At 48.1% G+C, this 17,748-nt stretch overlaps 1 protein-coding gene across 1 annotated transcript; it reads left to right on the forward strand.

Annotated features, from left to right (window-relative positions):
• The first annotated feature begins 1,342 nt into the window (after window positions 1-1,342).
• On the forward strand, window positions 1,343-13,676 carry ASB16 (ankyrin repeat and SOCS box containing 16). Its single transcript, XM_002748047.6, has 5 exons — window positions 1,343-1,741; window positions 8,824-9,091; window positions 11,934-12,426; window positions 12,812-12,925; window positions 13,359-13,676. Exons 1-5 carry the CDS (start codon window positions 1,441-1,443, stop codon window positions 13,542-13,544), a joined length of 1,362 nt encoding a protein of 453 aa, XP_002748093.4. The 5' UTR covers window positions 1,343-1,440; the 3' UTR covers window positions 13,545-13,676.
• Window positions 13,677-17,748: the final 4,072 nt, after the last annotated feature.

The raw sequence follows: 17,748 nt of genomic DNA on the forward strand, positions 1-17,748 counted from the left end.
ACAGGCATGAGCCACCATTCTTGGCCCAAAGCACACCATCTATGTGGGGTCCTGACTCTGCCTCTCACAAACTGTGACCCTGAACCAGTAGATTACTTTGTTAAGCCTTAGGTTCCTCATCTGTAAAACAGAGATAAGGGTTGGACATGGTGTCTCATGCCTATAATCTCAGCATTTTGGGAGACTGAGGCGGGCGGATTGCCTGAGCTCAGGAGTTTGAGAACAGCCTGGGCAACACAGGAGTTTGAGACCAGCCTGGGCAACATGGGGAAACCCAGTCTCTACTAAAATACAAAAACGTAGCCAGGCATGGCAGCGTGTGCTTGTAGTCCCAGCTAATTGGGAGGCTGAGGCAGAATTGCTTGAACCTGAGAGGCGGAGTTGCAGTGAATGGAGATCACACCACTGCACTCCAGCCTGAGCTACAGAGTGAGACTCCATCTCAAAAAAAAAAGAGAGAGATAAGATCACACATCTCAGAGGTGTGTGTTTGTGATAATTTCATTTATAATCTAAACCAACTTTATTTTATTTTTAGAGACAGCCTCGCTCTGTCGCCAGGCTGAAGTGCAGTGGGCATGATCTCGGCTCCCTGGTTCAAGTGATTCTCCTGCCTCAGCCTCCCGATTAGCTGTGATTACAGACACTCCCCACCACACCCAGCTAATTTTTGTATTTTTAGTAGAGATGGGGTTTCTCCATGTTGGCCAGGCTGGTCTCAAACTCCTCACCTCAGGTGATCCACCCGCCTTGGCCTCCCAAAGTGCTCAAACTAAGTTTATTGATTACTGCATGGGCTGGGAAGTATGGTCCCCTGGGTGAAAATGGATATGAATGTGATTTAAACACTGTGAAACTCTGTACATATGTACAGAGTTATTACAGAGTTATTGCTGTTACTGCAGATGCTGGGAAGAGCTGCTCACCTATTCAGGAACTATCTTGACCTTGCCTTACCTCCTGTGCTGAGGTCAGCCCTATCTTCTCCACGTGGGCCAGTGGTGGGTGGCTCCTGCCCTCCAGCCAACATCAGAGAGGATGGAGGCACCTTGTCTTCCAGCCCTGCCCATTTTCATGACTGACCTTCTCAAACACCCTGGACCTTGCCAACCCGAGATGCTCACTTTAGAGACAAGGGAGGATGCAGATACTGGGGTTCAGGGGTGGCCTCAGCTGAGGGTCTGCTGACCAACCAGAGGGTATCATCAGGGGCAGGGGCTGGTCCTCGACCTGGGCTGGGGGTTGGGCCAGCACCAAGATCATGACTCTGAGCAAACTGTGTTTACCAGAGCAGCAAACAACCTATTTATAGCCTCAGCTGCTGCTTTCTCTGGCTCACAGCAGAGGGGGCAGGGTGGCTCCTCAGAGCAAGGAAGGTAGTCGGGTCAAGGGAACCAGGCTTTGCCCAGGTGCCCCTGCCCAAACCCCTGGGCCTCACCCATGGCAAGGGAGACCTTCCCCTTCACCTCCTCCACGCTGCGCTCTCTCCGCTTACAGCGGGAGTGGCTGGAATGGGAAGACTGGCGGCAGGCAGCTGCCCAACAGTGCCGGAGAGAAAGGTGCCCATCAAGTCCCCGGGCTCGACTCACTAGGCCTCACCGTTCCTGTGGAGACCCAGCTGTCCACCATGCCCTGTTCCCCGGCGACCTGCAGCAGGTCCAAGGCCTGTTCCAAGATGAAGAGGCTGCCAACATGACTGTGGAGACCGTGAGCAACCAGCTGGCCTGGTCAGCTGAACAGGGTAGGGGGCACCAGAATAGGGTAGAAGAGGGAGAAAGAAGGGGAGTGGGTGGGGAGGAGGGAGAGTCTAGGCTCCCCCTTCCCTGCAGACCACAGACTAGAGCAGCCCTTTCACCACCCATCCTAGCTCCCTCCTAAACAGAGATGAGGCAGAGTTAGCAGTATGTATGCCTTTTAAGAATTAAAAGTTATATTCTTGGCTTTGGCATGGTGTCTCATGCCAGTAATCCCAGCACTTTTTTTTTTTTGAGACGGAGTTTCGCTCTTGTTACCCAGGCTGGAATGCAATGGCGCAGTCTCGGCTCACCACAACCTCCGCCTCCTGGGTTCAGGCAATTCTCCTGCCTCAGCCTCCTGAGTAGCTGGGATTACAGGCACGCGCCACCATGCCCAGCTAATTTTTTGTATTTTTAGTAGAGCCGGGTTTCACCATGTTGACCAGGATGGTCTCGATCTCTTGACCTCGTGATCCACCCGCCTCGGCCTCCCAAAGTGCTGGGATTACAGTGCCCGGCCAATCCCAGCACTTTGAGAGGCTGAGGCCGAGGCCGGACTACTGCTTTAGACCAGGAGTTCAAGACCAGCTTGAGCAACATAGAAGACCCCTATAGTTACAGGGAAAAAAAAAGAAGGGAAATAAATTCTACTGTAGAAGCATGTGCCATTAATTTTATAACTAGCCCCCAAACCAACTGGGTAGATTTTTTAAAAACTATTTTAAGTACCAGTATAATGAACATCTTTATGTACTTGCCAGATGATATCCTTAGAATATAATCTGGCTAGGCTGGGCACGGTGGCTAACACCTGCAATCCCATTTTGGGAGGCCAAGGTGGGCAGACCATGAAGTCAGGAGATGGAGACTATCCTGGCCAATATGGTGAAACCCTGTCTCTACTAAAAATACAAAAATGGGCTGGTTGTGGTGGCATGCACCTGTAGTCCCAGCTATTTGGGAGGCTGAGGCAGGAGAATTGCTTGAACCTGGGAGGCGGAGATTGTAGTGAGCTGAGATAACAACACTCTAATCCAGCCTGATGACAGAGTGAGACTCTGTCTCAAAAAAAAAAAAAAAAAAAAAAAAAAAGAATATATTCTGGACAGCAGGTCTGTCCAAATAAACTAAACACCCTAGCTGAGATCACCATGCTCTCAAGATTGACAAGAAATTGCTCAAACCCCACCCATGGATCTGGGGCTTGAATCCTTGGGAGAGCATAAACTCCCCCAGTCACTACAGGTTCCAAATTCCTGCTTGGCTGTGACCCAACCCGGCAATTCTGGTCTTGTCCTGCATCTTGTCCATAATCCCCAAGATGGAACTCAGCCTTAATTTCAAGTCTACTAAAAAACAAAACATGCTTTACTCAAGACAGAAAAGCCAGGGGTGGACTGTGCTGCCATGCAAACAACTTCTAGTTTGATATGAGGCATCTATGCCCTTTAAATAAGTCCCTGACCACTGCAACCATTCAAATCCAACACTACTCCCATGATCACCCTCTCCTTATTCATTTCCCATCCGAACCTCTTATTCTCCCCTCCACCATTCCTCCATTTCCATCCAACCCTCCCCGCCCCAGGAGTATCCCAGAACTCAGTTCTGCTCTTTGGCCATTCCCAAACTCAGCTCCAGGCCCACTTCTGCATAACTACCCACCCCCCTTTTTTGTTCATCCAAGACCAAGATGAACATTTTTTTCTTTTTACATTTTTTAAAAAAAATAGCCGGGTGTGGTGGCTCACGCCTGTAATCCCAGCACTTTGGGAGGCCAAGGCAGGCAGATCATAAGGTAAGAAGTTTGAGACCAGCCTGACCAATGTGATAAAACCCCGTCTCTATTAAAAATACAAAAATTACCCCAAGGCACATAATCGTCAGATTCAACAAGGTTGAAATAAAGGAGAAAATACTAAGGGCAGCCAGGGAGAAAGGTCGGGTCACCCACAAAGGGAAGCCCATCAGACTCACAGCAGATCTCTCGGCAGAAACTCTACAAGCCAGAAGAGAGTGGGGGCCAATATTCAACATCCTTAAAGAAAAGAACTTTCAACCCAGAATTTCATATCCAGCCAAACTGAGCTTCAGCAGTGAAGGAAAAATAAAATCCTTTGTGAACAAGCAAGTACTCAGAGACTTTGTCACCCCCAGGCCTGCTTTACAAGAGCTCCTGAAAGAGGCACTACACATAGAAAGGAACAACCAATACCAGCCATTCCAAAATCATACTAAATGCTAAAGAGCATCAACATAATGAAGAATCTACAACAACTAACGGGCAAAACAGCCAGCTAGCATCAAAATGGCAGTATCAAATTCACACATAACAATATTAACCCTAAATGTAAATGGACTAAATGCACCAATCAAAAGACACAGACTGGCAAATTGGATAAAAATCCAAAACCCATCAGTGTGCTGTATCGAGGAAACCAATCTCACAAGCAAGGATACACAAAGGCTCAAAATAAAGGGATGGAGGAAGATTTACCAAGCAAATGGAGAGCAAAAGAAAGCAGGAGTTGCAATTCTCATCTCTGATAAAATAGACTTTAAAGCAACAAAGATCAAAAGAGACAAAGAAGGCCATTACATAATGGTAAAAGGATAGATAGAACAAGAAGAGCTAACGATCCTAAACATATATGGACCCAATACAGGAGCACCCAGATACATAAGGCAAGTTCTTAACAACTTACAAAGAGACTTAGACTCCCACACAATAATAGTGGGAGACTTTAACACTCCACTGTCAATATTAGACAGATCAACCAGACAGAAAATCAACAAGGATATCCAGGGCTTGAACTCAGACCTGGAGCAAGCAAACCTGATAGACATTTACAGAACTCTCCACCACAAATCCATAGAATATACATTCTTCTCAGCACCACATCACACCTACTCTAAAATTGACCACATAATTGGAAGTAAAGCACTGCTCAGCAAATGCAAAACAACTGAAATCATAACAAACAGCCTCTCAGACCATAGTGCAATCAAGTTAGAACTCAGAATTCAGAAACCAACCCAGAACCGCACAGCTTCATGGAAACTGAACAACTGGCTCTTGAATGTTGACTGGATAAACAACGAAATGAAGGCAGAAATAAAGAAGTTCTTCGAAACCAATGAGAACGAAGACACAACATGCCAGAATCTCTGGGACACATTTAAAGCAGTCTCTAGAGGAAAGTATATAGCAATAAGTGCCCATATGAGAAGAATGGAGAGATCCAAAATTGACACCCTATCGTCAAAATTGAAAGAGCTAGAGGAGCAAGATCAAAAAAACTCAAAACCCAGCAGAAGACAAGAAATAACTAAGATCAGAACTGAACTGAAGGAGATTGAGACACGAAAAACCCTCCAAAAAAATCAATAAATCCAAGAGCTGGTTTTTTTGAAAAGATCAACAAAATAGACCACTAGCCAGATTGATTAAAAATAAAAGAGAGAACAACCAAATAGATGCAATAAAAAATGATAAAGGGGAAATCACCACAGACTCCACAGAAATTTAAACCATCATCAGAGAATATTACAAACAACTCTATGCACATAAACTAGTAAACCTGGAAGAAATGGATAAATTCCTGGACTCCTGTGTCCTCCCAAGCCTAAACCAGGAGGAAGCTGAAACTATGAATAGACCAATAACAAGGGCAGAAGTCGAGACAGCAATTAAGAGCCTACCACACAAAAAAAGCCCAGGTCCAGACGGGTTCACAGCCGAATTCTACCAGACACACAAAGAGGAGCTGGTACCATTTCTTCTGAAACTATTCCAAATAATCCAAAAAGAAGGAATCCTTCCCAAATCATTCTATGAGACCAATATCATCCTGATACCAAAACCCGGCAGAGACCCAACAAGAAAAGAAAACTTCAGGCCAATATCTATGATGAACATAGATGCAAAAATCTTCAATAAAATATTGGTAAGCCGATTGCAACAGCCAATCAAAAAACTTATTCATCATGATCAAGTAGGATTCATCCCGGGGATGCAAGGCTGGTTCAACATACACAAGTCTATCAGTGTAATTCACCACATAAACAGAACCAAAAACAAAAACCACATGATTATCTCAATTGATGCAGAGAAGGCATTTGACAAAATTCAACAGCCCTTTATGCTAAAAACCCTCAATAAACTCGGTATCGATGGAACGTATCTCAAAGTAATAAAAGCTATTTATGACAAACCAACAGCCAATATCATACTTAATGGGCAAAAACTGGAAGCATTCCCTTTGAAATCCGGCACTAGACAAGGATGCCCTCTATCACCACTTCTATTCAATATAGTAGTGGAAGTTCTAGCCAGAGCAATCAGGCAAGAAAAAGAAATAAAGGGTATTCAAATAGGAAAGGTGGAAGCCAAATTGTCTCTATTTGCAGACGACATGATAGTATACCTAGAAGACCCCATCACCTCAGCCCAAAAACTCCAGAAACTGATAAGCAACTTCAGCAAAGTCTCAGGATATAAAATCAGCGTGCAAAAATCACAAGCCTTCCTCTACACCAATAACAGACTTAAAGAGAGCCAAATCAAGAACGAACTGCCATTCACAATTGCTACAAAAAGAATAAAATACCTTGGAATACAACTCACAAGGAACGTAAGGGACCTCTTCAGGGAAAACTACAAACCACTGCTCAACGAAATCAGAGAGGACACAAACAGATGGAGAAACATTCCATGTTCATGGTTAGGAAGAATTAATATCGTGAAAATGGCTATACTGCCCAAAGTAATTTACAGAATCAATGCTATACCCATCAAGCTACCTTTGACTTTCTTCACAGAACTGGAAAAAGCCACCATGAACTTCATATGGAACCAAAAGAGAGCCCGCATAGCCAAGTCAATTCTAAGCAAAAAGAACACAGCGGGGGGCATCACACTACTGGATTTCAAACTATACTACAAGGCTACAGTAATCAAAACAGCATGGTACTGGTACCAAAACAGAGATATAGACCAATGGAACAGAACAGAGGCATCAGAGGCAACACAACATAGCTACAACCATACAATCTTTGATAAACCCGACAAAAACAAGCAAGGGGGAAAGGATTCCCTGTTCAATAAATGGTGCTGGGAAAACTGGCTAGCCATGTGCAGAAAGCAGAAACTGGACCCCTTCCCGACACCTTACACCAAAATTAACTCCAGATGGATTAAAGACTTAAACCTAAGACCTGGCACCATAAAAACCCTAGAAGGAAATCTAGGCAAAACCATCCAGGACATAGGAGTAAGCAAGGACTTCATGAACAAAACACCAACAGCATTGGCAACAAAAGCCAAAATAGACAAATGGGACCTAATGAAACTCCACAGCTTCTGCACAGCAAAAGAAACAGTCTCTAGTGTGAATCGGCAACCAACAGAATGGGAAAAAATTTTTGCAGTTTACCCATCTGACAAAGGGCTGATATCTAGAATTTACAAAGAACTCAAACAGATTTACAGGAAAAAAACAAACAAGCCCATTCAAAATAGGGCAAAGGATATGAACAGACACTTTACGAAAGAAGACATATATGAGGCCAACAATCATATGAAAAAATGCTCATCGTCACTGGTCATCAGAGAGATGCAAATCAAAACCACATTGAGATACCATCTCACGCCAGTTAGAATGGCGATCATTAAAAAATCTGGAGACAACAGATGCTGGAGAGGATGTGGAGAAAAAGGAACACTTTTACACTGTTGGTGGGAGTGTAAATTAGTTCAACCATTGTGGAAGACAGTGTGGCGATTCCTCAAGGCCTTAGAAATAGAAATTCCATTTGACCCAGCAATCCCATTGCTGGGTATATATCCAAAGGACTATAAATCGTTCTACTATAAGGACACATGCACACGAATGTTCATTGCAGCACTGTTTACAATAGCAAAGACCTGGAATCAACCCAAATGCCCATTAATGATAGACTGGATTGGGAAAATGTGACACATATACACCATGGAATATTATGCAGCAATCAGAAATCATGAGTTCGTGTCGTTTGTAGGGACATGGATGAATCTGGAGAACATCATTCTCAGCAAACTGACACAAGAACAGAAAATGAAACACCGCATATTCTCACTCATAGGCGGGTGATGAAAAATGAGAACACATGGACACAGAGAGGGGAGTACTAAACACTGGGGTCTATTGGGGGGAAAAGGGGAGGGCCAGTGGGAGAGGGAGGTGGGGAGGGATAGCCTGGGGAGAAATGCCAAATGTGGGTGAAGGGGAGAAAGCAAACAAAACACACTGCCATGTGTGTACCTATGCAACTGTTTTGCATGCTCTGCACATGTACCCCAAAACCTAAAATGCAATAAAAATAAATAAATAAATAAATAAATAAATTAGCCAGGTGTGGTGGCGTGTGCCTATAATCCCAGCTAATAAGGAGGCTGAGGCAGGAGAATCACGTGAACCTGGGAGGCAGAGGGTGCAGTGAGCTGAGATCACATCATTGCACTCCAGCCTGGGCAACAAAGCAATACTCCATGTCAAAAGAAAAGAAAAAATAGAGACATTCTCCTGATCATGGGTTTTGCTGTACAAAAAAAGAAAGAAAGAAAAAAAATAAATAGAAACAAAGTCTCACTGTGTTGCTCAGGCTGGTCTGGAACTCCTGACCTCAAGTGATCCTACCACCTCAACCTCCCAAAGTGCTAGGATTACAGATGTGAACCACCATGCCAGGCCCCAAGGTGAACAAAAAAAGCCATTGACACTATTAGCCATTCAAAGACCTTGAGGTTTCCTTAATGGGATTCACTCTACTTAGTTGGCTCCTGTGGTTTTACACAGCAATTAATTTTTTTTATGACACATACTATGTTTTGTTACAGACTGATAAACTGTTCTAAAAGGCTGTTCCAATTTATTCTTCCAATTCAGGACTTGAATAAGCCCCTTTCCATAGGTACAGCCAGGCAGTGTTTGTGCTCAGCAAACCATGCAGCGGGAAGGCCAGTGTCAGCTGTCAGCTGGAACCAGCATCCCCACATTCTGCCTTCCCGTCTTATGCATCACCCCCCAACATTATTTGCTCTCCCCAGGGTTCTGGGTGCTGACCCCCAAGACAAAGCAGACGGCACCCCTCACCATCGCTGCAGCCAGAGGCTACACAGATTGTGCTCGTCACCTGATCCGGCAGGGAGCTGAGCTGAATGCCTGTGTTGGGGGTCGCACTGCCTTGCACGAAGCCTGTGCCCGGGCCCAGCTCGACTGTGTGCGGCTGCTGCTGACTTTTGGAGCCAAGGCTAATGTGCTGTCCGAGGAGGGCACAACTCCCCTGCACCTCTGCGCAACTCCCGAGTCCTTGCAGTAGGTGCCTGGGGGCTGAATGGTTTGGGGAGGCATGTGTGTGTGTCTCCAACTCACAGGGCCAGAAGAGGGAACCTGACAACTACATGCAGCTTTATGGTTCACAAAGCACCTCACATACATGTCTTTACAATAACCTGGAGACAGGCCTCATTCTACAGTGAGAAAGACGAAGCTCAGAAAGGTTTAGTAACTTGTCCAAGGTCACATCTGTTAAGCCCAGGAGGCAGAAGGCCTGTTGCTTTCTGGGAAAATTCTGTTCCAATTGCAGTCTCCAATTCCCTGTGAACCTTTGTAGCCAAATTCCTAGCTGGTTTGTTTGTTTGAGACGGAGTTTCGCTCTCGTTACCCAGGCTGGAGTGCAATGGCACGATCTCGGCTCACCGCAACCTCCACCTCCTGGGTTCAGGCAATTCTCCTACCTCAGCCTCCTGAGTAGCTGGGATTACAGGCACACGCCACCATGCCCAGCTAATTTTTTGTATTTTTAGTAGAGACGGGGTTTCACCATGTTGACCAGGATGGTCTCGGTATCTTGACCTCGTGATCTACCCGCCTCGGCCTCCCAAAGTGCTGGGATTACAGGCTTGAGCCACTGCGCCCAGCCTGTTGGTTTTTTTTTTTTTTTTTTTTTTTTTTAGATGAAGTCTTGCTCTGTTGCTCAGGCTATAGTGCAGTGGTGTGATCTTGGCCACCATGCCCAGCTAGTTTTTGTATTTCTAGTAGAAATAGGGTTTTGCCATGTTGGCCAGGCTGCTCCTAAACTGCTGACCTCAAGTGATCTCCCCGTCCTCGGCCTCCTAAAGTGGTGGGATTATAGGCATGAGCCACCATGCCCAGTTCAAATACCTACTTGTTTTGAGGTATTAAGAAAGATCTGGCTGGGCATGGTGGTTCACACCTGTAATTCCAGCTACTAGGGAGGCTGAGGTGCAAGAATTGATTGAACCCCGGGAGGCGGTGGTTGCAGTGAGCCAAGATTCTGCTACTGCACTTCAGCCTGGGTGACAGAGTGAGACTGTCTAAAAAAAAAAAGAGGCCAGGTATGGTGGCTCATGCTTGCAATCCCAGCACTTTGGGAGGCTGAGGAGGGCAGATCAGCTGATGTCAGGAGTTCAAGACCAGCCTGGCCAATATGGTAAAACCCTGTCTCTACTAAAAATTTTAAAAACATTAGCCAGGTGTGGTAGTGGGTGCCTGTAATCCCAGCTACTTGGGAGGCTGAGGCAGGAGAACTCCTTGAACCCAGGAGACAGAGGTTGCAGTGAGCCAACACAGTGCCTATGTACTCCAGCCTGGGCAACAGATTGAAACTCCATCTCAAAAAAAAAAAAAAAAAAGTGCCGGGCATGGTTGCTCATGCTTGTAATCCCAGCACTTTGGGAGGCTGAGGCCAGCGGATCACAAGGTCAGGAGATCAAGACCATCCTGGCCAACATGGTGAAACCTCATCTCTACTAAAATACAAAAATTAGCCGAGCATGGCAGTACATGCCTGTAGTCCTAGCCACTCGAGAGGCTGAGGCAGGAGAATTGCTTGAACCCAGGAGGTGGATGCTGCAGTGAGCCAAGATTGTGCTACTGCACTCCAGCCTGAGCGAAGACTGAGACTCCATCTCAAAAAAAAAAAAAAAAAAAAATTAGTATTTGGAAACAAAAATTAGTCTATGATTAGAATTTACCAAGGAGATAAATTCAGTAGTTTATGGAAGACTGACTGCTACTCATGTCTTGGCTACAGAGCAAGGCACCTACCTGGATATGTGAGCAAGAATTTTGGCCATTTTGGGAAAGGGTATTTGCTTATCAGGGTTTCATCAAGGTTGGTGGATCTGCTCCTGAGTTTCAATCAGCTGCCATTCTGGCTTTTTAATGATAAGTTACTGTTAGCTTGGTTTCATCATTAATTTAGCTTGTTGCATGTGTGGTTTACCCTGCAATAGGTAAGGATGCATGTTTGCCACAACAGTGTTCTGACCTGTAATTTTCCCTGGAACTGGGAAACACGTACTCTCTAAAACCTGTTTTTGTTGTTGTTTTTCCTTTGTTTTTTGTTTGTTTGTTTGTTTTCTCTAGGGGAAAGTGGAGGAGGGCGGCCCCAAGTGCCTGCCTTTGCTTGAATGAGTGTGGTCTGGTTTAGAAGAGTGTTTTTTTTTAAGGTGGAGTCTCTCTCTCACCCAGGCTGGAGTGCAGTGGCACAATCTTGACTCACTGCAACCTCTGTCTCCTGGGTTCAAGCGATTCTCCTGCCTTAGCTTCCTGAGTAGCTGGGATTACAGGCACACGCCACCACGCCCAACTACCTTTTGTATTTTTAGTAGTTTCACCATGTTAGTCAGGCTGGTCTTGAACTCCTGACCTAGCGAGGCAGGAGGACTGCTTGAGCTTGGGTGGTCCAGGCTACATGACCTGTAATCACGCCACTGCACTCACTTCACCCTGGGCATAGAGAGAGACCCTGTCTCAAAAAAAAAAAAAAAAAAGAGAACAAACAACTGAAAAATTCAGAACCAGACCTTTAGGGTAGAGTCAAAGTAGACTCTGGGAAGGACTGTCTAAGGCCGTGAGGGCTAATTCTGGAGCAGCCACTAACTTGCTGTATGTCCTGGCTCCACAAGTCATTTTTGGGCTTAAGTTTTTCATATGAAAATTGAAGATACTTCTGGTGGCTCTCAGGACCTTCCAGTTCTGCTGTCTGTAGTGGGGCTTGGGTAATTCTCATAGAGGACACCAGGTAGCACCTCAAGGTGAGAGGGGTGGAAAAGGAAGGGAGGGTGACTGCAAGCTGAAGGGGGTCCCAGGCCTTCGGGATTTTCCCTGGGGTCTTGCTCTCTGTCCCCAGGTGCGCCAAGTTGCTGCTGGAAGCGGGAGCGACAGTGAACCTCGCGGCAGGGGAGAGCCAGGAGACGCCCCTGCACGTGGCGGCGGCGCGCGGCCTGGAGCAGCACGTGGCTCTGTACCTGGAGCATGGCGCCGACTTGGGCCTATGCACCAGCCAGGGCGAGACGGCGCTGAACGCAGCGTGCGCGGGGGCTGAGGGCCCCGGCAGCTGCAGGCAGCACCAGGCGGCGGCGCGCCGGCTCCTGGAGGCTGGAGCTGATGCCCGGGCGGCTGGGCGCAAGCGCCACACGCCGCTGCACAACGCTTGTGCCAATGGCTGCGGGGGCCTAGCCGAGCTGCTGCTGAGCCACGGGGCCGTCGCTGAGGTCCCCAATGGGGCAGGCCACACACCCATGGACTGTGCGCTGCAGGCCGTCCAGGATGCCCCAAACTGGGAGCCTGAGGTCCTCTTCGCAGCACTGCTGGACTACGGGGCCCAGCCTGTGCGCCCTGAGGTGCGCAGGGAGGGCCTGAGATAGGAGGCTCCCCTGTGGGGGAGCCTGTGGCTGGAACTGCTCTACCTCTGGGGAAAAAGAGAAGGTCCAAGAGACTGAAAGCATGCCCTCAGCGGCCAGGGGGCTGTCCTCAGCTTGGGAAGCGGGTAGAGGATTCTGGGAGAGAGAGTCCAAGGGAGGAAAGAGCCCCCGAAGAAAACTAGGGCAGAAAGGCTGCTGGAGCACACTGGAGGGTGGGGTGGACAGAGGCATGGAAGAGGAGAAGAAGAGATTCAGACCTTAGCCCCCCATATTAGGCTATGATTGGCCATATAGGTTAGGCGGGACTTGGGTCTGCCCTCGGCTGGTGGAGGCATGGTGCCCAAGACCCTCTTTTGACTCCTAGATGCTGAAATACTGTGCCAACTTCCCTCGGGCCCTGGAAGTCCTGCTTAATGCCTATCCTTGTGTCCCATCCTGTGAGACCTGGGTGGAGGCGGTGCTCCCAGAGCTGTGGAAGGTATGTCCACCTCAGGGCCAAGTTGGGGAAGAGGGATGAGCCACAGACCTATTCCTCCAGGACCAGCTTCATGAAGGGAGAAGCAGGAGGGCCCCTGGGTAGAAAGGATGGGTAGAGTGGCACACCTGGGTTTCAGGGTACCCCCTCCCTCAGTATCCCAGGCTGACCCCTAATTCCACACACCTCTCCCACCTCCCTTACTTGCATCAGCACAGACATTTATCAGGAAACTCTAACTTGGTGGGCACAGTGCCAGCCTCTCTGGGGTGGGAGTGGGTGCAGACATAGTGGAGGCCCTTCCCTGAAGTGTAGCCCAGCCCCCATTATCACCGCAGGGCCTCTATGGCTCTGAATCCAAGTCCTTTGAGACACAGGAAACACCCAGGTGGGTGCATGCTGCAAATCATCTGACCCTCTTTCACTCCTGGCCTAGGAGCATGAAGCCTTCTACAGCTCAGCCCTGTGCATGGTGAATCAACCAAGGCGGCTGCAGCACCTGGCCCGACTAGCTGTGCGTGCTCGGTTGGGAAGCCACTGCCGGCAGGGTGCCACCCGGCTGCCACTGCCCCCGCTCCTCAGGGACTACCTGCTGCTGCATGTGGAGGGGTGCATCCAGTGAGCCCCATGTCAGGCTGTTCCCATGGTGTGTTCTGCTGCTTCCACCTGTCCCCACCTCCAATCCCAGAGGACCAGTCCCTGGCCCTCTTTTCTTTCTCTCTTTTTTTTTTTTTTTTTTTTTTTTTGAGATGGAGTTTTGCTCTTGTTGCCCAGGCTGGAGTGCAATGGTGTGGTCTTGACTCACTGCCACCTCCCGGGTTCAAGCGATTCTCCTGCCTTAGCCTCCTGAGTAGCTGGGATTACAGGCATGCACCACCACACCTGGCTAATTTTGTATTTTCAGCAGAGACGGGGTTTCTCCATGTTGGTCAGGCTGGTCTCAAAATTCCGACCTCAGGTGATCCACCCACCTCAGCCTCCCAAAGTGCTAGGATTACAGGCTTGAACTACTGTGCCCAGCCCTTTTTTTTTTTTTTGAGACCAAGCATCACCCTGTTGCCCAGGCTGGAGTACAGTGGTGCAATCTTGGCTCAGTGCAACCTCCACCACCTGGGTTCAAGTGACTCTTGTGCCCCAGCCTCCTGAGTATCGGGGACTATAGGTGTGAGCCATCACGCCTGACTAATTTTTGTATTTTTAGTAGAGATGGGGTTTCACCAAGTTGGTCAGGCTGGTCTCTAACTGACCTCAGGTGATCCACCTGCCTCAGCCTCCCAAAGTTCTGGGATTACACGTGTGAGCCACTGTGCCCAGCCACTGGCCCTCTTTTCTGTACTCCATATGCTGTCCTGGGCCAGCTCCTTCCTCCATGGGCTCCTTGAGACACTTTCTGACCTCTATCTGGCCTGAGCTTTAGACCCTCTCGCCACTAGAAAGGGCCACAGACTTGGCCTTCACCTCCGTCCTCCTATAAGTGGATGGCTCCTCTATCCATCCAAGCCCCATGCCAACAACCAGTGATTCTAGTGGCCCATCACCTCTCTCTCCTGCCTCCCTTATACCTTTTCAGCCTCCTAAAGAGGGACAGATTCCACCGGGCATGGTGGCTCACGGCTCATGCCTATAATCCTAGCACTTTGGGAGGCCGAGGCAGGCAGATCACCTGAGGTCAGGAGTTTGAGACCTGCCTGATCAACATGGAAAAACCCCGCCTCTACTAAAAATACAAAATTAGCCAGGTGTGCTGGTGCATGCCTGTAATCCCAGCTACTCTGGAAGCTGAAGCAAGAGAATCGCTTGAACCTGGGAGGCGGAGGTTGTGGTAAGCCGAGATCATGCCATTGCACTCCAGCCTGGGCAACAGGAGCGAAACTATGTCTCAAAAAAAAAAAAAAAGAAAGAAAAAGAAAGAAAAGGGCCGGGCACGGTGGCTCAAGCCTGTAATCCGAGCACTTTGGGAGGCCGAGGCAGGTGGATCACGAAGTCAAGAGATCAATACCACCCTGGTCAACATGGTGAAACCCCGTCTCTACTAAAAATACAAAAAATTAGCTGGGCATGGTGGCGCGTGCCTGTAATCCCAGCTACTCAGGAGGCTGAGGTAGGAGAATTGCCTGAACCCAGGAGGCGGAGGTTGCGGTGAGCCAAGATCATGCCATTGCACTCCAGCCGGGGTAACAAGAGCGAAACTCCGTCTCAAAAAAAAAACAGGGGCAAACTCTGCCTCTGTGTGTACTGCCTTGCCTGCCCTGCCTTTGTCACTCCAAGGGAGGTCTTAAGACCCATGCCCTGAATTGGTGCTGGAATGGTCTTTGGGAGTCAAACTGATGATGCCCGCCAGTGGCTCCTCTCACACTAAAATAAAAACTCAATAAAACAGAGCCTCTAGCCTCTGCCAAATTACCTGGCCTCCTGATTTCCCTTCTTCCTTCCGAAGTTCCCATACAGCCTTAGTAAACGAATCACCAGTTGCTGGATGTGATCTGCTCCTCTCTCTGCTTTCAAGTATTTGCATGCATTATTCCCACTGCTTGGAAAAATCTTCCACGTTTTTTGGCCTGGTCAAGGCTGATTTGGGCCCCAGGACTCAGTTCCAATACCACTATCTCTGCAGAGACTTCCTTGTACTTTTTTTTAAAATTAATTTATTTATTTTTTAAAAGATGGGGTTTCGGCCAGGCGCGGTGGCTCACACCTGTAATCCCAGCACTTTGGGAGGCCGAGGCGGGTGGATCACGAGGTCAAGACATCGAGACCATCCTGGTCAACGTGGTGAAACCCCGTCTCTACTAAAAATACAAAAAATTAGCTGGGCATGGTGGTGCGTGCCTGTAATCCCAGCTACTTGGGAGGCTAAGGCAGGAGAATTGCCTGAATCCAGGAGGTGGAGGTTGCGGTGAGCTGAGATCGCGCCATTGCACTCCAGCCTGGGTAACAAGAGCGAAACTCCGTCTCAAAAAAAAAAAAGATGGGGTTTCACCATGAAACCAGGCTAGTCTTGAACTCCTGACCTCAGATGATCCACCCGCCTTGGCCTCCCAAAGTGCTAGGATTACAAGCGTGAGCCACCTCACCTGACTTTTTTTTTTTTTTTTTGAGACTGAGTCTTGCTCTGTTGCCCAGGCTGGAGTGCAGTGATGAAATCTTGGCTCACTGCAACCTCCACTTCCTGGGTTCAAGCAGTTCTCTTGCCTCAGCCTCCTGAGTAGCTGGGACTACAGACACACGCTGCCATGCCTGGCTAAATTTTTGTATTTTTTTAGTGGAGATGGGATTTCACCATGTTGCCCAGGCTGGTTTCCAACTCCCGAGCTCAGGCAATCTACTCACCTCAGCCTCCCAAAGTGCTGGGATTACAGGCGTGAGCCACCATGCCCGGCCTCTTTGGTACTTATTTAAGTGCCTGTGTCTGTCTCAACTAGGCTGAGACTGGAACTGTATTCCTTGGACAAGTATTTTAATAAATGACTGCGGAAGGAGAAATATCCATGAGCCTGGGATCCATCTAAGTCTCCTTCTGTCCCCAAGTGATGAATAGTGTTTTAAACAGTGGTTACCACATATGGTCTCTGAGGGCCCAGCCACCAACTGCCTAGACTCCCAGCTTCTTCCTCTTGTCCCAGAGTCAAAAGTACCACAGTATAGTTATTGGAAGAAACTTTTCAAAGCAAGCCAGTTTTTTGGTTTTTTTTTTTTTGAGACAGTCTCACTCTGTTACCAGGCACCAGGCTGGAGTGCAGTGGCATGATCTCAGCTCACTGCAACCTCCACCTCCCGGGTTCAAGCAATTCTTCTGCCTCAGCCTCCTGAGTAGCTGGAACTACAGGCATACGCCACCATGCCCAGCTAATTTTTTGTATTTTTTAGTAGAGAGGGGTTTCACCATGTTGGCCTGGATGGTCTCGATCTCTTGACCTCGTGATCCACCTGCCTCGGCTTCCCAAAGTGCTGGGATTACAGGCGTGAGCCTCCTCGCCCAGCTGCAAGCCAGTTTTTATGAGTGCAAATAAATAATTAGTGCATGGAATGAAATTATGGATGTTGTTTGGCTTAAATATGACTGAGGTCCCCATCATTCCATGTTGATTCCCCAAGCCCTGGTGCTCTTCTGTGGTTTCCAAGTTTTCTGAACTGATCAACTATTACAAAAACAGCACAAGGGCCACATGCTATGTAGTCCTAGCTACAACGGAGGCTGAAGCAGGAGGATCACTGGACCCCAGGAGTTCAAAACCAGCCTGGGCAACAGAGTGAGACACTGTCCCTAAAACAATTTTTTTTTTTTTAAGACAGGGCCTCTCTGTCGCCCAGGCTAAAGTGCAGTGGCACGATCATGGCTCTGCAGCCTCAACCTCCCACACTCAAGCAATCCTTCCAACTCAGCCCCCTAAGTAGCTGGGACTACAGGCATGCACCACCACGGGTCTCACTATGTACTGAGGCTGGGGAAAAAAAAAAGGCCAGGCACGATGGCTCACGCCTGTAATCCCAGCACTTTGGGAGGTCAAGGAGGGCAGATCGCTTGAGTCCAGGAGTTTGAGATCAGCCTGGGCAACATAGCAAGATCCTGTCTCTAGAAATTAAAAAAAAAGAAAAGACAAAACACTTAGCTGGGCGTGGTGGTGCACAGGATGGTCCCAGCTACTCAGGAGGCTGAGGTGGGAGGATCACTTGAGCCCAGGAAGCAGAGGTGGCAGAGAGCCCAGGTCACAGCAAGCTGAGATTGTACCAGCCTGCATTCCAGCCTGGGCAACAGAGTGAGACCCTGTCTCAAAAAAATAAATAAATAAAAATAAAATAACAGAATCACAAGACCCCTCATAGAC

This window comes from Callithrix jacchus, chromosome 5 (assembly GCF_049354715.1).
Source record: "Callithrix jacchus isolate 240 chromosome 5, calJac240_pri, whole genome shotgun sequence".
NCBI classification, from domain to species: domain Eukaryota; kingdom Metazoa; phylum Chordata; class Mammalia; order Primates; family Cebidae; genus Callithrix; species Callithrix jacchus.

Bases quoted from the DNA above. Each gene is read 5' to 3' on its own strand.
- ASB16 (XM_002748047.6), top strand. From the start codon at position 1,441: ATGGCAAGGGAGACCTTCCCCTTCACCTCCTCCACGCTGCGCTCTCTC. The intron at 1,742-8,823 runs GTAGGGGGCACC...TGCTCTCCCCAG, and splicing joins GGCCTGGTCAGCTGAACAGG to GGTTCTGGGTGCTGACCCCC. The intron at 12,926-13,358 runs GTATGTCCACCT...CTCCTGGCCTAG, and splicing joins TGCTCCCAGAGCTGTGGAAG to GAGCATGAAGCCTTCTACAG.